At 36.5% G+C, this 27,626-nt stretch overlaps 2 protein-coding genes and 1 gene segment (V, D, J or C); 2 read left to right on the plus strand and 1 right to left on the minus strand.

Annotated features, from left to right (window-relative positions):
* LOC119778253 (immunoglobulin lambda-1 light chain-like) overlaps positions 1-3,242 on the minus strand; it is a 15,639-nt gene extending 12,397 nt beyond the window's left edge. Inside the window, exons 1-2 of the mRNA XM_038277405.1 lie at positions 3,203-3,242; positions 2,778-3,103 (exon numbers count right to left, since the gene is read on the minus strand). Of these exons, the coding sequence (XP_038133333.1) occupies positions 2,778-3,103; positions 3,203-3,242 (366 nt within the window). The remainder of the gene's footprint in view (positions 1-2,777; positions 3,104-3,202) is intronic.
* Positions 1,799-19,457, plus strand: LOC119778251 (immunoglobulin lambda-1 light chain-like). The gene is made up of 8 exons (XM_038277402.1): positions 1,799-1,857; positions 1,950-1,996; positions 3,915-4,019; positions 4,121-4,364; positions 17,114-17,203; positions 17,286-17,610; positions 17,906-17,940; positions 19,129-19,457. Exons 5-8 carry the CDS (start codon positions 17,164-17,166, stop codon positions 19,455-19,457), a joined length of 729 nt encoding a protein of 242 aa, XP_038133330.1. The 5' UTR covers positions 1,799-1,857; positions 1,950-1,996; positions 3,915-4,019; positions 4,121-4,364; positions 17,114-17,163.
* Positions 19,458-23,099: 3,642 nt separating this feature from the next.
* LOC119778254 lies at positions 23,100-25,445 on the plus strand. The segment is given in 2 exon segments: positions 23,100-23,269; positions 24,975-25,445. Coding segments are annotated over 2 exon segments (378 nt in total).
* The last annotated feature ends 2,181 nt before the right edge of the window (positions 25,446-27,626 follow it).

Genomic DNA, 27,626 nt, shown 5'->3' on the forward strand with positions numbered 1-27,626 from the left:
GGGTCAGAACTTTAGCTGCATCAACATCTGTAAACAAACCGAAACACATATGAGTAACAGGTTTGTGTTTAAAGACAGAATATGTCTTCAAATATAAAAGTATTCTGAGGCAAAGGAGATTCTTACATGTTAGAGCAGAGAAGACAGCGCAGAGGGTCCACAGCATGTTGACAGTTTTATTTTTAACCTTCTTAAGAATATACCTGATAGATCAACCTTTTCCAGTGAAAGAAGAAGAGAGACTAAGACTTACATATGATTTCACTGTTAAAAAAGGAAGGAGGAGATTCAGTAATTATGTAAATCAGTGGTTTTACATAATTACTGAATCTTCTCCCTTTTTTAACAATGGTATTCTTTATAAGTCTTAGTATCTCTTCTTTCACTGAAAAAGGTTTATAATATACCTGTTAGATAAACCTTTTCCAGTGAAAAAGGAGAGACTGAGACTTACAAAGAATACCACTTTTAAAAAATGGAGCAGAAGATTCAGTAATAATTTATATGCTCTTACTTTTATATAAATTGAAGAGTAGAGGCAGTCCCATTTATCAGTGTTTCTGACTTTTTGTTTATTTTCTATTTCCATATTTATGTATTTTGAAAAGAAACAAATGACATATTTGTATTTACATTTTTAATTTAGAAAACATTTTTATGAAATTCAATCTAATCTTTTAATAGGTGTTAAATGTGTGTTTATTTAAAAGATTTAAGTAGTTCAAAATTAATTTGTGAAAAAATTGATCATTCCCGCTCAGTGACTAGAGTGTAATGGGTACATACCTGTGTGACTCTAGTGACTAGAATTTTTAAGGTGGTGCAAAAACTTTTGTAAAAGACAGATTAGATTAATGTAAAAAAAAAAAAAAAAAAACACTGAACAAGAAACTGTATGGTAATAATTCTTAAGGGTGGTCAGAAGTTTAGCTGCATTAACATCTCCAAGCAAAACGAAAGAAATATGTTTGACATGACAGAATATGTAATGCAAAGGAGATATTTACATGTTGGAGGATTGATGACAGCAGAGAGGGTCCACAGCATGCTGTCAGTTTGGGGTTTAACCTCTAAAGTATTTTTGTTTAATCACTTATTTTGAAGTGAAATAAAAAAAACATATTTAGACCTATAAGGTCTTTGGACCAATGGAGGAGAAATCCAGTGTTAGCTCACAGCTACTACAGCTAGAAACCACAGATTATGGTCAAAATCTTGGTGTCATGATGGACTCAGACCTGAACCTTCAGAGGCACAGAAAGGCAGTTACTAAGTCAGCCTTTTATCACCTGAAGAGCAATTCCAGGATTAAAGGACTAATGTCCAAGCAGGATTTGGGAAAAAGATCATTCATGCATTAATCTTTAGTAGAATTGATTACTGCAACAGTGTCTTCATAGGTTTGCCTAAAAGGTCCATCAGACATCTGCAGCTGTACCAAAATTCTGCTGCCTATGTTTTCACTACAACTACAAAAGTAGAGCACATTAGCCCGGAGACTTTAGAATCTTTTATTGCTTTTATTTTCCTTTTATTTAACTGTTTAAATGATTTAAAGATATTTTATATTTTTTTTAACTGAAAATATTTCTATTAAGATAAACTTGCTTTGCCAATAGAGAATTTGAGAAGAAAAACTTGTTAGGACAAGTTTTACCATAAAGTCTCAGAGCTCCTCCTCCTGTCTGTTCCTGTTAGTCTGAGTCTTCTGATAAATATCTCCTCCACCTCCTCTCCTCATCCTCTAATTTCTCTCACCTGTCAGCAGTGAGGTCACTTCAGAAGGTCAAAGATTATTCTCAGCACAAACTGACAACATGCTGGGGACCCTCTGCTCTCTCATCACAGCTCTAACATGTAAGCAGGATGACTTGCTGCAGACTGGAGCTCCTGTTGGAATCATCAGTCTGTGTGTTTCTCTTAACTTTATTTCTTCGTGTTGTTTCCAGGTGTGAGTGGAGTGACAGTGGTGACACAGAAGCCTTCAGTTCTGACGGTGAGGAAAGGAGAGACAGCAACCATGGACTGTAACCTGGGGACTGTTACTGACGCTGGCCCTAGTTGGTACAGACAGATCCCAGGAGGAGTTCCTCTCTATATGCTGAGGTTTTATCATGAATGGAGTTCACCCCAATATGACACTGGGTTCCCTTCTGCAAGACACACTTCTACTCATCAGTCAACAACAGATTATCGTTTGATTATCAACAACATAGAAAAAGGAGATTCTGCAGTTTATTACTGTAAAGTATGGGACAGCTCTGTTAATGAGTGGGTATAACAGTGATTTATGCTGTGACAAAAACCTCAACATAAACACTTCTGCTTTTTTAACTGATAGTTCTTTGAGGGTTTAACTTTTATTTATTTTGATCTTCTACAGTTTCACTCTTTTGTTTGAGGGGGTTCAACTATTTTTATTTTATTTTATTTTATATCCATATAAAATATGTCAAGGGTGTACCCCTGTAGACATATGGAAATAGGCACCAGCACCCTTTGTGACCCCGCTTGGGATAAGCGTGACAGAAAAAGGATGGATGAAGAAGAGACATTTAGAAAACATGTATTGAGTTAATGGGGTTAACGCTTGCTTTCAATTAGTGATTAGAACCTTTAAGAGTTTTCAAAAATGTAGTAAAGCACACAAAGAAGAAATATTAAAAACAGCAATAAGGTATCTTCCTGTGTGTTTAAACATCATTAAATGGTAGTTTTTCTGAAAGCAGAAGTAGATCTGTCAGAGGTTTTTGTCATGGTGTGAATCACTGTGATACATGCTCCATAGTAGAGTTATCCCATGTGTGACAGTAATACACTGCAGTGTCTCCTGTCTCTGCCTGCTTTATAATAAACTGGTAGTCTATATCCGATGTGGCTTTAGAGTCAAATCTGTCAGAGGAAAAACCTGCTCCAAATTTAGGAGAACTGTGAGAATGATAAAACATTAGAACATACTGAGGAGTTCCACCAGGCATCTGTTTGTACCAACGGACATAATAGTTTTCAGGCTTCTGAATGTTACATCCAAGAACCACCTGTTGTCCTTTAGAAACTGTTTGAAAAGCTGGTGTCTGGGTCAGAACTTTAGCTGCATCAACATCTGTAAACAAACCAAAACACATATGAGTAACAGGTTTGTGTTTAAAGACAGAATATGTCTTCAAACATACATGTATTCTGAGGCAAAGGAGATTCTTACATGTTAGAGCAGAGAAGACAGCGCAGAGGGTCCACAGCATGTTGACAGTTTGAATTTTAACCTTCTTAAGAATATACCTGATAGATCAACCAGTGAAAGAAGAAGAGAGACTAAGACTTATATATGATTTCACTGTTAAAAAAGGAAGGAGGAGATTCAGTAATTATGTAAATCAGTGGGTTTACATCATTTCTGAGTCTTCTCCCTTTTTTAACAGTGGTATTCTTTAATATTTTATAATATACCTGTTAGATAAACCTTTTCTAGTGAAAGAAGAAAGACTTAGATTTATAAAGAATACCACTGTTAAAAAAGGGAGCAGAATATTCAGTGATGATATGCTCTTATTTTTATATAAATTGAAGAGTAGAGGCAGTCCCATTTATCTGTTTTTCTGACTTTTTGTTTATTTTCTATTTCCATATTGATGTATTTTGAAAAGAAACAAATGACATATTTGTATTTACATTTTTAATTTAGAAAACATTTCTATGAAATTCAATCTACAGTTTCACTTTTTTTTTTTTTTTTTTTTGAGAGCGTTAAACTATTTTTATTTTATTTTATATCCATTTAAAATATGTCGAGGGTGTACGCCCACCTCTTGCCTGTGGACAGCCGGAGATATGTACCAGCACCATTTGGGACCCCGCCTGTGTTAGGAATCCAGTTTATGTGGCCTGTTTGTTTGTCTTTCTTTTTCCACCACCAGGAAGTGCCCTGTCTTCGCTGTTCCTCCCTGAACACCTGCAGCTCATTGGATCATTATCTGGAGGAGTATTTGAGCTGTGGTCTGTCACTACCTCTACACCAGAGTGTATGCCAGTTTTGGGAACTCTAGCCAAGCTGAGTTTAGCTGAATCTAACCTAGCTTTGTTTCTCTGAGTCTAACGAGTTTTTGTCTTTGCTCCCCGGCAGGAAGCTTTCGCCTTACTGGATTCCTGGACTTTCTCTCCCCTGGAAGGAAAAAAATGAGTTACACTGAGCAGGGGGAAACCTCCATATGTTCCGTTCAAGTACCCATCTGAAATCTGAGTTACAGTCCGCTCCATTTCTCCTCTGGGTCCAAAGCTTGTCAACCTGTCCGCCCTCCAACGTGTGCACCTTTCTCTGGATTTACCACACAGTCTGGATTCAAGGACTAACAAGGCCCCCCTCAAACGTGAGTTCCCAACCTTGCAAAATCTCAGAGCTTCCAAGATTCCCACGGTACCTGAACTGACCACTGAACTTCCCTTCTCACTTCTAGTTCCGGGTCACCAGCTCACTGAGTTCCAGATCCAACTCCTGTTAAATTCCTTCAATAAACCTGTCAAACCTTTTCCGTGCTCTCTGAGTGGTTTCTCTGCATGTGGGTCAGATTTGTTAAACCGATCATGACAGCTTTGGATAAGCGTGACCAGCCCAGTAACCAGCATTGAGAACACCAAGGTCATGTCCTCATTATTTTCCTGTTTTTTTTTTGTTTGTTTTTTTTATTGTTGTTGTTTTTTGTTTGTTTTTTTTATTCAGAGAAATGTCAAACTATATCACCAAAATTGTTCTGGCTTTAATTGGTGTAAAGATCCATATGCATTATCATCTGTTTAAAAAAAAAAAAAAAGGTCTAAAATCATAGGGTGACCAGACATCCTCTTTTTCCCGAACATGTCCTACATTTCATAGCTAAAAAAATTTCCGGGGGGGAATTTCAAAATCTGGAATTTTGGTTAAATACAGTGCAGTACATAGTGGAAACACACTGAGTGTCATGATGGGTGAAGATTCTAGCCCATATGCAGAACACACTCAGGAGGCAGGGAAAAAGTTCAATTATTTATTTATGGTAGAACAAAGCAGGTCAGGATGTATTCTGGTCCAGGGCTGGTCATACAGGATTCTCTTAATCTGTGATTCAGGCTGAGCGGTGGAGAGAGAGGAAACCAGAAGAGTCCAGAGACTGAGAGATGAGCAGAGAGCTAGGCAGCGGCAGGGCTAGGCTGCTGACTAGTTGAGATTCAGTCCTTGAGTTGCTCTTAGTTCTCTCCTTGAGAACAGGCAGGCAGATTCAGACTGCAGATCTTCTGGTTTGGCTTCCAAGGGCAGGTAGGCAGGTTTCAGAAGATGAGCTCCTCCATAGCTCCTGAGAGGCGGTAGGCAGATTTCAGGAATGGAACTCTCCCTGAGTTCCAGGGTTCAGTCAAGAGCAGGTTGGCTGGTGTTAAAGAAAAATGATTATTTTCAGTCTTTAATACAGTTAATCTTATGACATGTGTAAAAGGTATGTTGTATACTCTCCTTGTGAACATATTTCTTAATTTTGAACAAGTTTGTGAAGATAACCTTTCCTTGAACCAGATTACTAAATTTAAGTTTGTTCCTGAGAATTTATGGTGAGGCCCCCGCATTCCACAAGCTGTCTGTGGAAGCTTATCTTGTGTTTTATGACTTTAAGAATTCTAGATGCCAGGACAAGCTTTCCGCCTTTTCTTGTTAAAACAAAGAAGCAAATGACCCCAGATGTTTGCAGTAAATTGGGTGAAGCTCTGGGCGGTGTCAGAGATGGCTCCTGGTTGGAGGACCGAGGGCCAGCCTTTTTTGAATGGATTAGATACAAGAGGATAAAGCTTTCTAAATAGAGGTTACAGATCAGATTTTGCTCTTGCAAACTCTCCAAAGATGTCTTGTACGTCTTTGCTTTCTTTCCTCCTATGTCAGGTAATGGAATGTATGTCTCTGTTGTTCTGCAGTTTCTGGTGTAGGTTTGTGCATTGTCTTATTTCTAAGTGTATCCATTGTCTTATATTGGATTAAACTCTGTAATTCTGTGACGTCAACATGCAATGTTGGTTTTTATTACCAAACGCAGCTCGCCGAGTGGACCTGGGGAAGGGAAGAATGAAAAGCCAACCTTTTTCCAAAGTTAACTATGTTAGAATATTTTCTTCCTTTACAATTGGGGGCTCGTGCCGGTTCTGGAATCTCGGCGGGCGGCTGTTTGGTCCTGATTGATCCGTTTCGGCCCGACTTCGGTGTGGTAAGACAGTATTTGATTATTTTTTATTTTTCAGTTGTCTGAAGCGCCGTGTGGTCGGACCGGGGCTGATTTGCTGTGTGCGGCCTCACAGAACTCAGAAGCTGCAGAGGTAGATAGAATCCCTCCTAAAAGAGTCGGTTGTTTAAGGATTTGAATAAATACACATTACAGGGAACTGTGGCTAGTTCAAACAGAGCCTTTACGTTAACTCTGACTTAAGCTGGGTTTTTTAAAAGAAGGTTTTATTGATTGATTGATTAATTAATTGATTAATTAATAAAGATTAATTTATTCTTTAGCCCTGAGGAACAATGCCTGTGCCTCTAAAAAAGAATTTCGGGTGTCTGTGTATTAATTAGCAGGGGCTTGTATCAGCCCGGAGATTTCGACTCATCTCCAGTGGACTTATAATTATTTGGGTTAATTGGATCGAGTTGTATCACTCATGGAAAAGGACTAATAGCAGGTTAATTGGACCGAGTTGTATCACTCGTTGAAAGAAAAGGGCTGAGAGTCGCCGTAAGTAGCAGTCTGTTACAAGATGTATCGCCTTCTCTGGGACTCTGAAGCGAGTTGCTAAAGAGCATAAAGGACTGAGAATACTAAATTTAGCAGGTTGAATCACCTTAAAGGACTGAGAGCAGGTTGGATCACCTTGAAGGACTGAGAAGTTGAAATGAGAATAAAAGGGATTTGTAAAAGTGAAATTGGAAAATTAAAAGATGCGTCATACATTCTTTTAGCCGGCACCTGACATTTTCTTTTCTTTTCTGTCTTTTCTTGACTGAACTACAACGTTGTCTGTGTCTGTGTTTTGTATGTTTCTTTGTGTTTGTGTGCGTGCTTGGCTGCGGGTTGGTCTATTGCTGTGTGTCTGTCTCCCCCCGTTATACAGTACTGTATGTTCCACCACGCGCTGCTGTCTATTCGTCTGTCTGTGTCTGAATTGTGCTGAGATTGTGCGGAAGTGATTTGTGTTTCAAGATTGTGTTATGAAATATTGTTAAATATTTTTGCTGGATGTTGTATTACTAACTTTCTGTTAAAATGTGCTTCTGTGGGACAGAGGTGTCTCCGTTTTGGATGCAAGTTTTGTTTCACAGCAGGGGGACTGATTGACCCCCCCATTTGCATTTTGGGAGTGCTTCAGTTCTGTTAGCACTGATGTCCAGCTCACTTTTTCAGGATTCTTGGATTTTGATGTGAATTACTTTTAGAACTGTGTTTTGTGTTGAAATGAAAAGTATAAAATAACAGATTTACAGATGTTTTTACTTTCTCAGCGGGTGAAATGTGTTGCATCAGTTCCAGGCTGGAGCACTGGAATGATCCAATTGTTTTTTATAATACTGTAACATTGACAATCACTTAAATTTCTAGGTTTCCTGACAGGATGGAACACCCTCACTGATTGTAACAAGAGAACAAAAATGAGAACATATGGATGTTTTTCTGCTTGACAGTGTTTTCTACACTGTTAATGTAGGACATGTTGAAACACTAATGAATGACTTTGTTTCTTGTAGGACGATCTTCGTGTGCAGCCCATTTTGCATTTTACATGACCACATGAACGGTTTTTGGGTTTTCCTACAGGGGGTCTAGGTAGCCATTTAATAACAGTGGGCTATCATGAAATACGGTTGTGTGTATAATATGGAGTTTTAAAAAAAAAAAGGGTTCACTCAAAACTGAAAAATATTAGAACTGTTGGATAATAATGTCTTTTTATTTTTTTTCAACCATGGTGTTATAATGATTGTGTTTAAGACTTTCACAGGACGAATTTTGGTTTGAAATCTGGGGTAACATCCTGCATCTTTCTTACAATGGGGTGTTGATGAGTCTGCTTGAGTGTGAATGAGAGTGAATGTGTAGGCAGATGGCCTTTGATGGGTTTTAGGATGCTCTGTGTAAATATGACCTCACTTTAGTGTGTAGCTGTGTGATATTTTTCTTATTTTAAACTATTTAGGGACAGTAAAGGTTTTGTTTCATAAATATGTTTTTATTACTGCTTTACGGACAATTTTAAGGTAAAGACGATTACATATTTTGGTGTCACAATCTGGTTGAAGCTGAATCATCTGCTTGTGCAGTGAAATTAATATGAAACGAGAATTCAGCCTTGGCTTAAAGCAGATAGATGTAGTTATTAGGAAACTGTGTTATCCACTTTGACTACCAACACTAACACACTAACCTAAATTCTAACTAAATAAACTTGGTTTATATTTCTTATGGGTAACTGATTGGACATGTTGAAATTTTAGCATAATGGGGGAAAGTTCTTCCATTTTTGTTTTTCCACCTCTAAATTGTTTTTCTTTTGGAAATAAGAAAACACAGGGGGATGTTATAAAGATAAGATATTACAGATGGAACTTTGAAATTTACATCATCTCAGTCTAGTTTGAATACTAGATGGAAGATTTGGAGAAATGGTGGAACATCTTATGATATTTTGGTTTTTCAGCAAATTATTATATAACAGTGACATAGATTCCAAATTGTTTTCAAAATGATAATTCTATTATATCAACAGGGGGAGAAGCAGAAGTAGACCCTAATTCCTGGTAAATTTTTGGATATGGTTAACGGTAAATTAGTTAATCAATAATTTTGATTTTTTTCATTCAACAATAGTGAATTATGGATTTTTTTAATGTAGAGTCATATGGCCTTCCTGCTTTGCTAAAATATGATGTATGTGATATAGAAGCTTCTACTGAATTAGATTTGATCATCTAAAATTGAACGGTTTCAAATAACATCTATGCCATGCTTATTTACATTTAAAATTGCTGATAGTTTTCTGCATCACTGCTGACTTTGATTATATACAGTTGGGTGTAAATTGTTAATTTTGAGGAAAATTTTGGTTAAAACTGCTATGGAATTCAAATAAAATGTAAATAATTTCTGAAATTTTAAAATAGGACTTTGTCTTGAAGCGTGGGACAATGATAGGGATGTTTGGTATTTAGTAGAACAATATGAAATTCATAATTATTTGACCAAGGGCAATTCCATCACAACTTTTATAAGTATCAGTACTAGGACATTCTAGAGTTTGTTCTAATTCTTTAATGAGTTTGTGAGGTTGTGATTTTAGAATTTGTAGTTGATATTTGGCACAAGCAGAGTGAATGTCATCGAGGTATTGACGTTTATTGATTTTGAACAGTAAGTGTCATTATTTTCTTAATTCTGGCACATCCGATCGTGGACTATTTTAACAAATTTCTATGTTTATTCTTTTTGCAGTTCAGGATTTGGGGCAGTTGGCCGTTTGTGCTATAACAACAACAAATCTAGCGCCACACGGGAGGAGGCATCACAAGATAAATTTTATTTATAATAGTGAAAGTAACAAAATGTGGCAAATATAAGTTTTGCTTTTTAATTACTTTGTATTATTTTTTCTCTGGCAGTTCTCCTTCCTTCTGACTTGATGGCGATCTTGGGGGAAGGGTCTTTTAAGCTCAGAGATCATGGGAAGATGTATTTGAAGGGATCTTCTTGATTACCGCATCAGGCCGCTGTTGTTGCTGAACAAAGACATGATGATGCTGAACTGTGCCCATCTTCTGCTGGACTGCTGTACGAAGGTCAGTGAAGGTGAACTGTTCTCCCTCTGTCACGTGAGGGCAAAGTGCTGCTCACAGGACCTGGCAACAGATGTCTCTTTTGAGTGTTGCTTTTCATACCTGGCTGAAAACAAAAGGGACTCAAGCATTATCTGTGGGAGTCTTCTATGGCTGGGAATCAGCAGTGAGTCGGGACCACAAAGATCATAGCCTTTTGTCCAAACCCGGACGGGGGTTTCAGTAGATGACTGGTCTGCTGGTTTCTATGTCCTGCTCTGTCGACCACGAAAGGCTGACCAAAGTTCATCAAAGCGGGACTGTATCCAGATGTTTCTGCACTCCAGGAATGACTGCTATTCTGGACACCTTCTGATTCAGCAGATAAAGAATTGGGGCATGGCAAGTCGCTCAGCGGTGGTCCTGTTGTGTGTTCTCATGTTTGATCCTGGATTCTCACTTCTGATCATGTGACCTGGGCGCCAAAGCCCACTCCTGGGGTTCCCTTCAGTCTTCAGGTTGGAGACGAAATGGGTGCCAACAAAACTTGGTAGTGGTGAATACGATTTTTTTTTATTTTTGTTGTGTGTGATGCCATTCTTCTCTTCTGAAGCCCTGCAGTGTAATTCTAAGTTTTGAGGACACCCCATCTCCTGGGGTCAGAGGTTTTACAATGCAGTTGGGGGTTGGTGTGCACCAACTGTTACGACACTGCATTCCTCCATGATTCACTCTGTTTGTCTCACAAAAATGCTAATGTGTTTTTTTCCCTTCATGCCTCAAAGAATGGGCAGGGACTAACTATTGCAATTACATTTTTTTTAACTATAGCTGAATTGCATTGTGTGTTACGCTTCATCTACTAATTAAGATGATCTAAATTTTATTTACATAGTACAGAGGCTACCATTCAGTAAAACTAAATTTAAATTTAAATGGAATTTGAAATTAAGGTGTTAAAGTGGATTGATGGGTGTCTATAGAGCTTACTGAGCGAATGACACCAAGTTTTGTGTTGATTTCATAAATTTAATCAAACATTAGAATTCTTTGCTTGAGGTGTGCAGATTGTAACAGCATCTGGGACACCATGTTTGAATTGCATCCAACTGTGTTACATGAGGCTAAGGTTAGTGGTGATGGCGGATTTCATCTCAATGAGTTGTATAGGATTTTTATTGTATTCTATGACAGAACATTTGTTCTGTTATAGAAACAGGGGGACATGAATGGAATTGATCTGATAAGCAAATTTTTAGTTTGGATCTCTCTTTACTTTTCGGAAAAAGAGGTTATTGAAGTTAAATCAAAATACATTAAATATTTTACGGTGTATTAGCAGCATTAAAGATGAGCTAACTATTTGGATATGAAATAAGTAAAATTTATAAATTGAATATACTAAACAAAATATTGACTATCAAATAATTTACATAAAATAGTGTTTATTAAACTAAGGAAGGTGATTGTTGGATTGTTGCATCTCTATTCATATGTTTTAAAATAAGTTGTTTAACTAAGACATCCAGGAAGGTCTAAACTAAAGATTTACATCATTTAATAAATTTAGCTGTATTGAATCTCTCTCCAAAACTGAAAAGGCATTGATAATTGATAAACAATATAAAAAGGGTAATACGTTATTCAATTAAATATTTTATAAAAAGGTTTTCAAAAGAATAAATGGATCAAAGGTAAAAAAAGGTTGAAATTTTTGGGATTTAAAATATGATTGGAATAAAGTAGGTCATTTTTGATATTTAGTGACTCATGTAAAACAGGCTGATCATTCTTTAAGGTTTTAAAGAATAGAAAATATGATGATTGAAATTAAATTGGTCTAAATTGGAGATTTACAAATTAACAATTATGGAACTGCTTCTAAAATACAGTTAAGTTTTGGGTTCAACGTGATAGGAAACATTTATTTCTCATGTAGGCCTTATATAAAAAGGGGGTCAAAGGATTGTTAAAATACAGCTCCAAAGTAGTAGATTTATAATACAAAAGGAAGACAATGAAGCTGTCATAAAGTGTAGGATCAATCATTAACCAATCAACAGGGTTCTCCCCATATGAGCTCCAGACAGGACGGATGTTTCCAGGACCTGCTACCCGCATTCCAGGATGGAAAGGTAAGCTTGCACATTTATCTCATAAAGATTTCTTCAATGAGTTACAGGTCCTGGCAGCAGAATTTACAAAATACCAGACGACACAGGAACGTCCAGGCTCGGGATCAGTTCGGGGAATCGACTGGGTGCGCCTGATGGTCATCAAAAGAAAGTGGTCTGAACCTCGCTTCGCCAGACCATACCGAGTCGTGGAGAGGACATCTCAGGCTGTCCGTCTACAAGGGAAAAGGAGACGTGGTTCCATTGGAGTCAGCTGAGGAGCCACAACGCACGCTGCAGGGCATACAGGAGAATCTACAGTCTCAACCTGCGGTTGAGGAGTGTCTGAGGCACATCACAGCGCGGAGGAGGATCTGCATTTCCGGGCAGAAGTCTGCCAAAACCACTTCATTTTCCTGAATTACAGGCACAATAATCCTGTTCCGGTGTCCTTCCATTGAGAAAAGGAGATTGCACCCTCTCCTTAAACTCACTGTTAAATTGGCATAATACTCCAATTTTCAGTGAGCAACGGACACTCAGGTGGAAAACCTGAGGTTTATAACTGAGGAGGAACACGTGAAGGATCAGGCTACAAGATCATCATTAACTTATCTTCTTTTTATTGCGTGTTTTCGTTTTTTGCGAACTCTTCAAGAACATTCGTTTCTTTTTGCGCGTATTTTTGGATCGTTTCCTGACGAAGAATTCATATTCATTTTTGAAAGACTATCGAAGGAGCATAGAGACGAACTCTAACTTCTTATTGTTGAATTGTGAAAAAAAGAAAAAAAAAAAAGGTCTTTTGTAATTTTTATGTGTTTATGATGTATTTTTTTTATGTTGTTATTGTTTTGTATTGACAAATTGTAATTTTTGTGGCGAGTATTGTCTTTTAAGTCTGCTGAGCATTTTTTAGTAATTTCGAGATATCTTACTCTGGTTTTCTAATTTTATACTTGGGCTGATATTTCTATTGTGTGTTTTCTTCTATTGACATAACTGAGTTTTATGATTTTTCATGTTTGATAAGTGAAATGTATTTTTAGTTTAGTTTTTACTGGTTAAAATTTTGTGGTTCATCAGGTGAGTATTAAATTGTTGGACAGCGCAAGATACATTTGATAAGTTCAGATACTGGAGTTCAGCTTCAGACACATGACCTGGCAGTGGAACTAGGAGGTGCTGTTTAAAAAGGGGACTGTTATAAAATTGGGCTAATGTTTTAGTTTTTTTAGTATACTAAATAGTTTTTTGGTTCCTCTATTAGAAGGCTTAATCGTTTTATTTGTGAGGTCTGTATGTCTCAGACCTCAAAACGGGGACTGTTAAAGAAAAATGATTATTTTCAGTCTTTAATACAGTTAATCTTATGGCATGTGTAAAAGGTATGTTGTATACTCTCCTTGTGAACATATTTCTTAATTTTGAACAAGTTTGTGAAGATAACCTTTCCTTGAACCAGATTACTAAATTTAAGTTTGTTCCTGAGAATTTATGGTGAGGCCCCCACATTCCACAAGCTGTCTGTGGAAGCTTATCTTGTGTTTTATGACTTTAAGAATTCTAGATGCCAGGACAAGCTTTCCGCCTTTTCTTGTTAAAACAAAGAAGCAAATGACCCCAGATGTTTGTAGTAAATTGGGTGAAGCTCTGGGCGGTGTCAGAGATGGCTCCTGGTTGGAGGACCGAGGGCCAGCCTTTTTTGAATGGATTAGATACAAGAGGATAAAGCTTTCTAAATAGAGGTTACAGATCAGATTTTGCTCTTGCAAAATCTCCAAAGATGTCTTGTACGTCTTTGCTTTCTTTCCTCCTATGTCAGGTAATGGAATGTATGTCTCTGTTGTTCTGCAGTTTCTGGTGTAGGTTTGTGCATTGTCTTATTTCTAAGTGTATCCATTGCCTTATATTGGATTAAACTCTGTAATTCTGTGACGTCAACATGCAATGTTGGTTTTTATTACCAAACGCAGCTCGCCGAGTGGACCTGGGGAAGGGAAGAATGAAAAGCCAACCTTTTTCCAAAGTTAACTATGTTAGAATATTTTCTTCCTTTACACTGGTTTCAGACGATGAGCTCCTCCAGAGCTCCTGAGATGCGGCAGGCAGAGTTCAGCAGTAGAGACTCCTCCAGACTCCCAGGGTTCAGTCAGGTTTCTTCCGTGATTAACAAACACTCTGGCGTCGAGGTGTTGTCCACAGCCCACATAAGTACTGGTCCCCTGATGAGCAGATGAGAATCAGCTGGTGAAGGCAGCTCCAGGTTCAGGAGATCCAGTATGCCCTCTGGTGGAGGAAAGTAGACAGCACCCCAGATCCCAACAGAAAAACAAATAAACAGGAAGGGATCCTCGGCGCCCTCTTGAGGGCAAGCCTTTGGATCCCAACACAGAGCACTCGAACCGAGCCGTCAGCTGTGGGGCTAATCCGGGAACCCCGCTGGACGGGGGTAGGTAAAAGTAAAAGTTAGGAGACGGGTTGGTTAAAATAATTAGAGATTCCCACAAAAAATCCGTTAGACATACGGAGCTTTTTCAGCTAAAAATGGCAACAGATTGTAAATTTAAACAAGTTGGTATTATAATGCAAGAAGCTTGAGAAAAAAGAGTTTGTTCTTCTTCCTTACTAGTTAAAAGAATCTGGGCTTCTCAGAGGACCATGAATCACAGTTACAGGTTAAAATTAACATGTTTTCTTATTAAACAGACAGAATCAGTATGCAGGGATGTTTTCCTAGGGATGCATGATAAATCAATTTTGGCATCAGAATTGGCTCTTTTTTTTTCATGCATTGGTGTTTTTCGGCCCTATATTTGTAATGCACTAAAAGGCATCTCTCTAATGTCTATAAATACAAATGTCAGTGTGTTGTGGTCTTGTTCTCTCAAAATTAGGAAAGCATTCAATAAATATAAGTTTGAGCTCATTTTTGGAAAATTAGCCTAATGAAAGTCACCACCCAAGTGTCCTCACCAACTTTCATCACAAAGTTACTCCCTTGTGGTAACAATAGCCTGGACACCGGTGGCCCCATGCTGATCTGGTCACCCTATTGTGATATGTCATTTTAAGTCATTTGATTCATTTAGTGGGCCATGCACATGATGATGATGGTGACAATAATAATAGTAGTAATAATATTTCAATATTAATAACAACAACAACAATATTATAGTATAATGATGATAATGATAATAATATTACCAACTCACTCACTCAAATACTCTAATTTTGTGAATTTTGGAATTAATAAACATGGTCATATTTACCTCCTTGATAGGCTTGTGATTTAACTCTCTTTATTCACGTTTCCAAAATATATTTTAAAAAGTCACCATATTAGGATGTTTTTTTGTCAAGTAAAATTTATCCCAATATTTGACCTCGGTATTTCAAAAATCCTTGTTACTTCCCTGGGCGTGACAGAAAAAAGGATGGATGAAGAAGAGACATTTAGAAAACATGTATTGAGTTAATGGGGTTAACGCTTGCTTTCAATTAGTGATTAGAACCTTTAAGAGTTTTCAAAAATGTAGTAAAGCACACAAAAAAAGAAAGATTAAATGTAGTAATAAGGGATCTCACTGTGTGTTTAAACATCATTAAATAGTAGTCTCAGAAAGCAGAAGTAGATCTGTCAGAGGTTTTTGTCATGATGTGAATCACTGTGATACATGCCTTAGCAGAGTTATCCCATGTGTGACAGTAATACACTGCAGTGTCTCCTGTCTCTGCCTGCTTTATAATAAACTGGTACTCTATATCTGATGTGGCTTTAGAGTTTAATCTGTCAGAGGAAAAACCTGCTCCAAATTCAGGAGAACTGTAAGCATGATAAAATGCTAGAACATACTGAGGAGTTCCACCAGGAACCTGTTTGTACCAAAAGACATGATAGTTTTCAGGCTTCTGAATGTTACATCCAAGAACCACCTGTTGTCCTGTAGAAACTGTTTTAAAAGCTGGTGTCTGGGTCAGAACTTTAGCTGCATCAACATCTGTAAACAAACCGAAACACATATGAGTTGCAGGCTTGTGTTTAAAGACAGAACATGTCTTCAAACATAAAAGTATTCAGAAGCAAAGGAGATTCTTACATGTTAGAGCAGAGAAGACGGCACAGAGGGTCCACAGCATGTTGACAGTTTGAATTTTAGCCTTCTTAAGAATATACCTGATAGATCAACCTTTTCCAGTGAAAGAAGAAGAGAGACTAAGACTTATATATGATTTCACTGTTAAAAAGGGAAGGAGGAGATTCAGTAATTACCGGGTATGTAAATCATTGAAAAAATTTTATAATAAACCTTTTCCAGTGGAAGAAGAAAGACTAAGACTTATAAAGAATACCACTGTTAAAAAAGGGAGCAGAAGATTCAGTAATAATTTATATGCTCTTACTTTTATATAAATTGAAAAGTAGAGGCAGTCCCATTTATCAGTGTTTCTGACTTTTTGTTTATTTTCTATTTCCATATTTATGTATTTTGAAAAGAAACAAATGAAATATTTGTATTTACATTTTTAATTTATAAAACATTTTTATGAAATTCAATCTAATCTTTTAACAGGTGTTGAATGTTTATTTAAAAGGTCAAAGTAGTTCAAAATTAATATGTGGAATAATTGATTATTCCCGGTCAGTGAGTTGAGTGTAATGGGTTACATACCTGTCTTCCCTACTGTTGTTTACTTATATATTTGTTCTTTCAGAAAATTCCCTGTACTTTTCTTTTTGTCTTAAAGTCAAATCTTCCAGAAAGAGAAGTGCGCCGAAATGTTTTTTTTTTTTTTTTGCCTTCATCTAACTCTGTGAAAATAAAGACAGCTCACATTTACAGAATTTTGTCATAAGCACTAATTAAATCTTTTTCCAACACTGCTGAAATGTTACATCTGCAGAACGATATTTTTAAAAATCCCCCAAAAATCATATTTCAGGAAGATTTATAAAAAAAAATACATTATTCATTAAGTATTTTGTTTAGTTTTTTTCTTATAAAAAAAAAGCAAAGCGAGCTTCATATTGGTTGATAGAACAAGTACCATGCTTACAATAAATAGGAAACTTCATTTCTGTTTCAGACAGTTTAACAATCTAATCTCAGATATTAGTCTAATGAATCTCCTCCTCCCTCAATTCTCCTCTCCTCAGTCTCTTTATAAGCCTCTGATTCTCTCCTCTCTTCAGTTCAACTTTCAGCTGGACAGAACCAAACCTTTACACCACAAACTGACATCATGCTGGGGATCCTCTGCAGTCTCATCACTGCTCTAACATGTAAGATTCTTCTCAGAGACCTTAAGATGACATTTTTACATACAAACCTTTTACTCATGCTTTTCCCTGCTTCTTTTGCCAGATGTTGATGCAGCGATAACACTGACCCAGATACCTCCTGTTGAGACCGTTTCAACAGGACAACAAGTTGTTTTAAAATGTAACATTCAGAGACATGATGGAAACTTTGTCAGATGGTATAAACAAGTTCCTGGTGGAGTTCCTCAATATGTTCTGCGTTTTCACCACTCCGATAGTTCACTCCACTTTGGAACAGGATTCTCTTCAGACCGATTCAACTCTAAATCCACCTCAAACATAGATTATCAGTTTATTATTAAGCAGGCAGAGGCAGGAGACTCTGCTCTTTATTTCTGTCAGACATGGGATGACTCTGCAGATGAAGCTGTATCACAGTGATTCACAGTGTGACAAAAACCAACACAAGACCTAAACTCTAAAACTAATAAAATGTATGAACATTCAACAGTTCACAAAACACACTTATTAACAAAGAAAATAAGTTGTACTTTGAAGATGACTAAAGAGAATTGTGTGTGTTTTGTAATAAAAGCAAACAGATGAAGAAAATGAGATGTTTTCAGTGAAAGTTGGTCTCAGCAGGAGGTTTCAGTTCCACTCCCCTGATCAGAGACAATCAGGAGGTTTTTGTACGGCCATGTATACAAACTGAATCACTGTGGTATTCGGCCAAGGAACCAAGCTGATTGTAACAGGTAAGGATCTGTTTTAATTACTTTAAAAGGGGATTTTGTGATTACCTGCTTCATTTCACAAGCATTAGTTTTTAATTAATTTACAAAGACTGAAATAACTTGTCTTGATGTTTTTTCTTTTGTTTTTCGTCTTTTCGGTTGATCAAAATCCAGATATACTGCAACTGATGAAACAGTGTTGAAGTGAATTATGTAACAAAAAAACGTTGCAAAAAAGTAATTATATTCTATCAAATACTTTTAATACATGTCACAGATATTTTCTTTGACATTGTCAGAGAGAAAAGAAATCTACACACAGCAAAACATTTCTTCTGAAATCGGAAAGGGGGAATACAAACATACAGCATTGTGCTTATTTTACGGCAAATTTAATGAAAAGTTTCAGAGAAACAAAAAGGGTGGTTTCATACTATCTGCTTTTCAATTTGTTTTTTAACAGTTTAATATCAACAGGATTAATTTTTTTCAAGTTTATAATGCTCTTCCAGGTTTCCTAGGTTAAGTTTAAACCATGTGTGTTTTACATTTTCAGAAAATTTAAAATGTGAAAAAAATCCATTTTGACTTTTTTAAACCATGCAGACAAAAAAAAATCGACAAACTAATCATTAATAATAAAAATATCTTGTAAATGAATACCCTTTCTGTTCATAAACTCACTTGGATATAGAGTTTGATTAATAATGCAGATTTTAATATTTTTAGTGATGTAATTTTGTGGTGTTTCTTAGGTCATTAGCCTACAGACTGGATGTTTAGGTTAATCAAATCCTCTGCTTTAGTAGAATAAGAAAAACTGCTAAACAGCTTCTATTATTTCTGAATCCATAACTCAAGTTAAGTTTGTTGGGTGTTGTAACATACACTTTTATTTTGACCTAGTAATGTTTTGCTGCTGTGGGGAGTGTTGGCCTACTAGGTTAGAGCAGTGCGCTTGTGTGCTGAGAAGGTTGCAAGTACCCAGTTTGATCCCCACAGCTTAAGTTCCTGAGCAAGACCCTTAACCCCACACTTCTCCCCGGGCGCCACACAATGGCAGCCCACTGCTCCCCAAGGGAATGGGTTATATACAGAGAGTTAATTTTGTTGCTCTGTACTTGTGACAGTGTAATGACAATAAAAAAAATGCTGAAAATAAATAAATAAATAATGTGTTATTTGATAATGTCCACCATGTCTTTCCAGACTCCAGTCTCCCTCCTCCTGTCCTGACTGTCTTCCCTCCATCCAGTGCTGAGCTGCAGACCAACAAAGCCACTCTGCTCTGTCTGTCCAGTCAGTCTGGGCCTTTTGCAGATGTGAGCTGGTTGGTTGGTGGGAGTCCAGTGACCAGTGGGATCTCTACCAGCACTGCTGTTCAGAGACCAGACCAGACTTTCCACATCAGCAGTTCTCTGTCCATCCAGACATCAGACTGGAACATGAATAAGGTTTATACCTGTAAAGTGTCTTTGGGCTCCCAGACTGCAGAGAAAACCATCAACAAGTCAGGATGTCCTGCTGAAGAAAAGTAGAGGACCACAATCATCTATAATCTGCTTCTTTATTGTTTTGCTTCTGACAGGATTTTGAAAATAATGTGTTTTCGACAATTATTGCTGCATCGGCTTTCTTTTTCAATAAAAAACTCATAGTTATTGAAAACCTTAGGATCCTGTGTATTTTTATATACATTCATGACAGTAGCTGTGCCTCATGTTACTTTGACTATGATGATTTTGCAGTTGACCATTGGAAAATAAAAAAGTATTTTTCATGTGTTTCTATCTTCTACATTTTCAGATTTTGTACTTTCATAAATTTCAGATATATGTAGATACAACAGAAAATAAAGGTAGTTAAGATTAAAGATTAATGTTAAGATGATCGGAGTTAAGAAACATCTAAATAGATAAACGGTGGAAAGCAAAGCTTTTTCCTCTTTCTGCCTCTTCTTCATGATACACCTGCAGACCTCTGCTTTTTTTCTTTTTATATGTTAATAATGATTTAGAGGAAACAATCCTTGAGATACTGAGGTTGTTATAAAAAAGGCATTTCTTAATGAATCACAAATAATAAATTCACATTAAAACACAATAGGCTGTTAAATTAAAATGTGAATATTACATCACATCTTCATCCAAAGAGAGTTTATTTTAACAGACTTATTAATGCTTGGTGATTTGAAAGAAAAAAGAAACGTTTGCAGGTCCCAAGACATTTGGAACTGGAGCTCCTCATTTACATGAATGTATAAATATAGAGTAGAGGTCTGCAGCTGCATCCTGTAAGAACTGAGAGGGAGATGTAGAAAGAGGTTTCACTGACAAGAACTGAAAATCAGTTTCATTGGTTCTCATGATTACATTTTGATTTTTTTACAATCGAAATAGGAGCTCATTAAATAAAAATAGTTTTTTGTGTTTAAAGTATGGAACATAAGGAAATTGTGTAATTTATCATTGCAGTGATATTCTATTTTAATGTTTAGCAATCATATAAATTAATAATTAATACATGTACAACACACATCAATCATTTTCTTAAAAAAAGTATCTACACTAACTGAAATGCTTAATAGCTAAAATCCTATTTATTTCTCCACCGTAATGAAGATTATAAGCTATCATGTAATTGATAAAAAAAATATTTAACATCTGAAGTTATTCAAAATCGCTTGATATTTATTCTGTTATTCTATTTACAGTTTAAATTTGAGTTTTGATTGTGAATATTTACATGAAGAAGTCAATTTTTGCAGGATTTGCTCATCCATGACCATTGTGTGGGGACAGTAGACTTTTATTTGTATTGTATCATTGACTTTGAAGCAATCCCTCACATGCAGCATGCATGCAGTGTGTGTGGAGAGGAAAAACTCACTTTGAATAGGCAAAAACCTCCAGCAGAACCAGGCTCATTACCAGAACATCTACCACAACAATCAGCCTTCAAAAACACACAGAATCTGTGCCAATCTTATCACTTTACTGGTAAAATATATATAGATATTTGTTGAACGGTGTCAGCATGTACCCTATGAGTTAAAAAATATGACCTATAAGGTACATTTATGTGTTTGTTATTGTAATTGCTTAATCTGCCATTGACCTGAAACTTGATACTCAGATGGGTCCTGTTGTCAATAATGAAACCATTAATATACTGATTATAAACGTCCATGGATTTTAGGCGCACTACGTCGGTAATTGATTGAGTAACAAAGATATTAGTAAGATACCGAAGGCATCTGATCACTATCTAATCACCCTCTTTTTATGGAGATATTATGTAGTATTGCACTCCAACCGAAGATTCCTCTGCATTTCCAACATCTTTTACAGATCCCAGCTTAAAAATGGGAGAAACCCAGGGTCAGTCCAAGTAACCCTGCTTAGCTTCATCTGTAATGGTTTTGTAATATTTAGAAGTTTTATTGAAAATAAGGAGGTATTGGAAGACAGGAACCAGAGATGAATTAGACTGAATCAGACAGGGCAGAGGCAGACCTGAATACCAACCTGTGATATGTTTCCACATCTTAATTCAGGTAAAACATTATTCACAGACTCTTAGTGACATGATGCATGTCAGAGATCAGTGGGCTCATCACAACCTCATTAAATTTTTCCTTTGTTATTTTTAACAAGTGTCACACACAAAGAAAAATCTTATCTATTAAAATATATAAGATTTAAACAAGAGAAAGTTATTTGAATGATACTGTTCATGAACAACATAATTCACAAATGAATCACATCAAAAACATAGAGAATAGAGATAAAACAAAGGAAAATTACTTAAAATGAAAATCAAATAAAACAAACTATTTAATGAGAAACCTAAGACGCCTCAGGAAACACAGATAGTCGTTGGGATTTGTTGTTCAGCTGTATCAGAAAAAAATGTTTCATGTTGTGAAGAATTTCTGCACATTTCAGATGGAGCATAGAAACTAAATACTTTCCTGCACATATTTATTCCTGACCTGGGATTATAGAATGAAGACGTCCCTGATGACTTCAGCACTCTCGATGTTTCCCATCCAACCAGCAACTCTAAAATGTCTGGAGGTCAAACACTATTCAACGCCTTTAGTGGCACAAAAAAGATATTTACTCCAATCTTTGGACCAATGGCCCGAGTTATCCAGAATTAGCTCACAGCTTCTGTTTCTACAGTAAAAAAAAAACACTGATTGGGACCTAAAACCTTGGTGTCATGATGGACTCAGACCTGAACCTTCAGAGGCACAGAAAGGCAGTTACTAAGTCAGTCTTTTATCACCTGAATGACATTTCCAGGATTAAAGGACTAATGTCCAAGCAGGATCTAGAAAAACTCATTTATGCATTAATCTTAAATAGAATTGATTACTGCATCAGTGACTTCATAGGTTTCCTAAAAGGTCCATCAGACATCTGCAGCTGATCCAAGATCCTGCTCCCTGTGTTCTCACTAGAACTAAGAAAGTAGAGCACATCAGCCCGGCTCTGAATTTGCTTCAGTGGCTCCCTGTATCACAAAAAATTGAATTTAAAATATTTTATTGATTTTTTTTCTGCTTTTATTTTTGTTCTATTTTCAAGCTTCATTCACGTAAAGCACTTTGAAGGTTTTTTTCTATATAAAGATACATTTATAACTTTGGTTAGGCATTTTTCTTCTTTCTTTTCTTCATCTATGTTTATTTGAATCATAGATAAAGGAATTGACTTTACTTCAACAATAGTAGAAATATTAATTTTAACAATTTTTTCCTCAACTATAGAGTAACATGTGAAAAAAAGAATGAAATAATCGAAATGAAACAGTTTGAAGCCCTCAGTTCAATTTTTAAGTATAAAAATCAGAGCCCTATTACAATTAGGGACGTTGCAAGTCTGCAACCTTAATCATTTATCCAATTATATCAGTTGAAATTTTGCCAGGTATTATATTTATTTAAATACAGAAAACAGTGTCTTAACATGTTCCAAAGAGGTCTATGTGCCTTCTAATGTTAAGAAAGCTTTTCAGAATGAACATTTAAAAGAGGAGCTATGGGCAAGATGATAGGTAAAACGGTGTAATAGAAGGACAGTGATAAATATCAATTTATACAATAAAAGAAAACATATTTGGTCAAAGAAATGCCTCACTCCATAAAGTCTCAGAGCTCCTCCTCCTGTCTGTTCCTGTTAGTCTGAGTCTTCTGATAAATATCTCCTCCACCTCCTCTCCTCATCCTCTAAACTCTCTCATCTGTCAGCAGTGAGGTCACCCTTATAAAATCCAAGATCATTCTCAGCACAAACTGACAACATGCTGGGGACCCTCTGCTCTCTCATCACAGCTCTAACATGTAAGCAGGATGACTTACTGCAGACTGGAGCTCCTGTTGGATTCATCAGTCTGTTTTTTTTCTTAACTATACAGGTGCTGGTCATAAAATTAGAATATCATGAAAAAGTAGATTGATTTCAGTAATTCCATTTAAAAAGTGAAACTTGTATATTATATTCATACATTACATACAAACTCATATATTTCAGATGTTTATTTTGTTTAATTTTGATGATTACAAATGACAACAAATGAAAATCTCAAATTCATCATATCAGAAAATTAGAATATTACTGAAGACCAATAAAAACAAAGGATTTATAGAAATGTTGGCCAACTGAAAAGTATGAACATGAAAAGTATGAGCATGTACAGCACTCAGTATTTAGTTGGGCCTCCTTTGGCCTGTATTACTGCAGCAATGCGGCGTGGCATGGAGTCGATCAGTCTGTGGCACTGCTCAGGTGTTATGATAGCCCAGGTTGCTCTAATAGTGGCTTTTAGCTCTTCTGAATTGTTGGGTCTGGTGTATTGCATCTTCTTCTTCACAATACCCCATAGATTTTCTATGGGGTTAAGGTCAGGAGAGTTTGCTGGCCAATTAAGAACAGGGATACCATGGTCCTTCAACCAGGTACTGGTAGCTTTGGCACTGTGTGCAGGTGCCAAGTCCTGTTGGAAAATGAAATCTGCATCTCCAAAAAGTTGGTCAGCTGCAGGAAGCATGAAGTGCTCTAAAACTTCCTGGTATGTGGCTGCGTTGACCCTGGACCTCAGAAAACACAATGGACCAACACCAGCAGATGACATGGCACCCCAAACCATCACTGACTGTGGAAACTTTACACTGGACTTCAAGCAACGTGGATGAAGTGCCTCTCTTCTTTTCCTCCAGACTCTGGGACCTTGATTTCCAAAGGAAATGCAAAATTTACTTTTATCAGAGAACATGACTTTGGACCACTCACCAGCAGTCCAGTCCTGTTTCTCTTTAGCCCAGGCAAGACGCTTCTGACGCTGTCTGTGGTTCAAGAGTGGCTTGACACAAGGAATGCGACAGCAGAAACCCATGTCTTTCATACGTCTGTGTGTGGTGGTTCTTGAAGCACTCACTCCAGCTGCAGTCCACTCTTTGTGAATCTCCCCCACATTTTTGAATGGGTTTTGTTTCACAATCTTCTCCAGGGTGCGGTTATCTCTCTTGCTTGTACACTTTTTTCGACCACATCTTTTCCTTCCCTTCGCCTCTCTATTAATGTGCTTGGACACTGAGCTCTGTGAACAGCCAGCCTCTTTAGCGATGACCTTTTGTGTCTTGCCCTCCTTGTGCAAGGTGTTGATGGTCGTCTTTTGGACAACTGTCAAGTCAGCAGTCTTCCCCATGATTGTGTAGCCTATAGAACTAGACTGAAAGACCATTTAAAGGCTTTTGCAGGTGGTTTGAGTTAATTAGCTGATTAGAGTGTGGCACCAGGGGCCATCAATTTTGAACCTTTTCACAATATTCTAATTTTCTGATATGATGAATTTGAGATTTTCATTTGTTGTCATTTGTAATCATCAAAATTAAACAAAATAAACATCTGAAATATATGAGTTTGTATGTAATGTATGAATATAATATACAAGTTTCACTTTTTAAATGGAATTACTGAAATCAATCTACTTTTTCATGATATTCTAATTTTATGACCAGCACCTGTATGTCTTCTTGTTGCTTCCAGGTGTGAGTGGAGTGACAGTGGTGACACAGAAGCCTTCAGTTCTGACGGTGAGGAAAGGAGAGACAGCCACCATGGACTGTAACCTGGGGACTGTTGGTAACTATCAAGCCTGGTGGTACAGACAGATCCTAGGAGGAGTTCCTCTCTATATGCTGAGTTTTTATCATGGCTGGAGTTCACCCAGCTATGACACTGGGTTCCCTTCTGCAAGACACACTTCCACTCATCAGTCATCATCAGATTATCGTTTGATCATCAACAACATAGAAGAAGGAGACTCTGCAGTTTATTACTGTAAAACATGGGACACCTCTGTTAATGAGTACGTATCACAGTGATTTATGCTGTGACAAAAACCTCGACACAAACACTTCTGCTTTTTCACTGATAGTTCTCAGAGGACTTGGCTTATATTTGTTTAGGTATTCTTTAGTTTCACATTTTAATGTATTTGGGGGTTTTGAACTCTTTATAAGCAATCATTTAGATTTTTTAGAGGATATTGATACTGTATAACCTTTATAGGAGCAAATATGTTTTAATCCTCATCTAAATATAATATTTTCTAAGGTTTCTATATGAGTTTAAACTTTTTTGCATTCTCTTAATAAATATTTCTGCAACAACAGAAACATTTCAAGAACTACAATGATCATCACAGACTTTTTAACATGATATATTGATATGTCTTACACATTATAAGCTAAAACGTAAATATTTACTCATATAAAGCTATCCATCCATCCATCCATCCATCCATCCATCCATCCATCCATCCATCCATCCATCCATCCACAGAGAAATACTCCTTCTGAATTTAGAAGGTGCATCAACAATTTTCAACATTATAATCATCTTTGAGGCACTATTACAAATAACCAAGACATCAACACCAACATTAGTAGCAAACTCTGTCTCTCTCAGAGCTGTTCTTGGACCAGCCACATCAAAGAGGCACCATAATGGAAAACCAGAAGCCAAGGACCAGAATGTGCAGGATGAACAAACGCTGAGACACCTGTTGGCTAACTGCAGAACCAAATTGCTGCATGTCTGCTAGCTTCTAGCTCAATCAAAGAAGGTTAGGAATCAGTTAAATAAAGGTTATTGGTTTCTGATTTACCAGATCATTTATTGAAACATTAATTTGCCAAACAATGTTTTATTTACCTAATATTTCTGCTATGAATCGGTTTAAACATGTTCCAGTTTCTCTAAATTAGTTTAAAAGCTACTTTGACCACAATTCAAATTCTTCAAGGTCAACTTTGGTTCTTTGGTTGGGAATTTAAAAATATCATAACTTCACAATAGCAAGAATCAAAAGATGTAGGAATGTAAAGAAATGTAACTTAAGATTGAGCTTCAACAAGTTGTCAGGGTAAACACATGCCATCGACTAATATGGCATGGATTTCTTTCAAATACCTAGAGGAGATATTTTTTTAAATAGTTCCGAAGTTCAAATAGTTTTGAGAATAATCATAAATAATGTTGGCAGCGCAGTGATTCAGTGGGTTTGCATGAACCGAGTTTGCATGTTCTCACTGCATGCATGTGTTCTATCCAGGTACTCTGGCTTCCCCCCAAAAACCTGACTGATGGTTAATTGGCTTCTCTACCTTGTCCTAAGGTGTGGATGTGTGCATGGTTATGTGTTTCTGTGTTGCCCTGTGACAGACTGGCGACGTGTCCAGGGTGTACCCCGCCTCTGTCCCATAGACTGCAGGAGACAGGCACCAGCCCTACGGCGACCCTGACAGGACTAAACAGGAGAAGATGGATGGAAATAATTTATTATGGGATGTTAACATAAAATATTGGATACAAAACTGTAGATAAAAAATTCCCCAGCCTAGATGCTAAATAGTAAAAAAATATTTGTACTTGATACAGTCAGTTCCTTGTTTCAACACTTCCAACTATGATTACAAACATTAACATTATAACAAACTTTTTTTTTCCATTTTATGTCAAAAAAGAATTTCTACACTTTAATTGCATTTAAACAGCCTTGAAATGTGATAAGCATATTTTTCTATAATTACACTTACAAAATAAAGAATGACTCCAAAAAAGAGATAAAGTATTTTGTTCAACTAAATGCAAAAACAGCAACACAATCTAAAAAAAACATTAATAAATGTGCAACATTATTCTAATAAATGGTTAAAAAAATTATATGATAAAAGTTATTGTGTCAAACATTTATTCTTCACCAGCAATTAGATTTCATTTTGAGTTTATATATTTAACATCCAACAGACGGAAAATCAAATAATCTGCTATACATGTAGTTGACATATAGGCCTTGTTTTTGGATTGCACCATTTCTACACAGGATAATTTAATATTATTAAGTAGGAGTACAAAGCAGGAGAAAATTAAATTGATTTCAGACAGATTCATAACAGAAATATGTTTTTAAATCAAAAAATGCAAGCAATAAAAGAGATGAAAAATTACAGGAATAATAAGGCGATGTTTGCAATTAATCCGTAAGCTGCCGTTAACATTTATGTTATTATTGCTGATAACATAGATGTTATCAGTAATGATTTTCTGATTTAAAGCAGTGAACTGATTTAAAGCATAGAAACTTAATGCTGCCTTTCATTGTTTAAGTCCTCTTTCTGGGAACCAGGAGTTTGT

The sequence above is a fragment of the Cyprinodon tularosa genome, unplaced genomic scaffold (genome assembly GCF_016077235.1).
Source record: "Cyprinodon tularosa strain WSP-4 unplaced genomic scaffold, ASM1607723v1 ctg131, whole genome shotgun sequence".
Classification (NCBI taxonomy): Eukaryota; Metazoa; Chordata; class Actinopteri; order Cyprinodontiformes; family Cyprinodontidae; genus Cyprinodon; species Cyprinodon tularosa.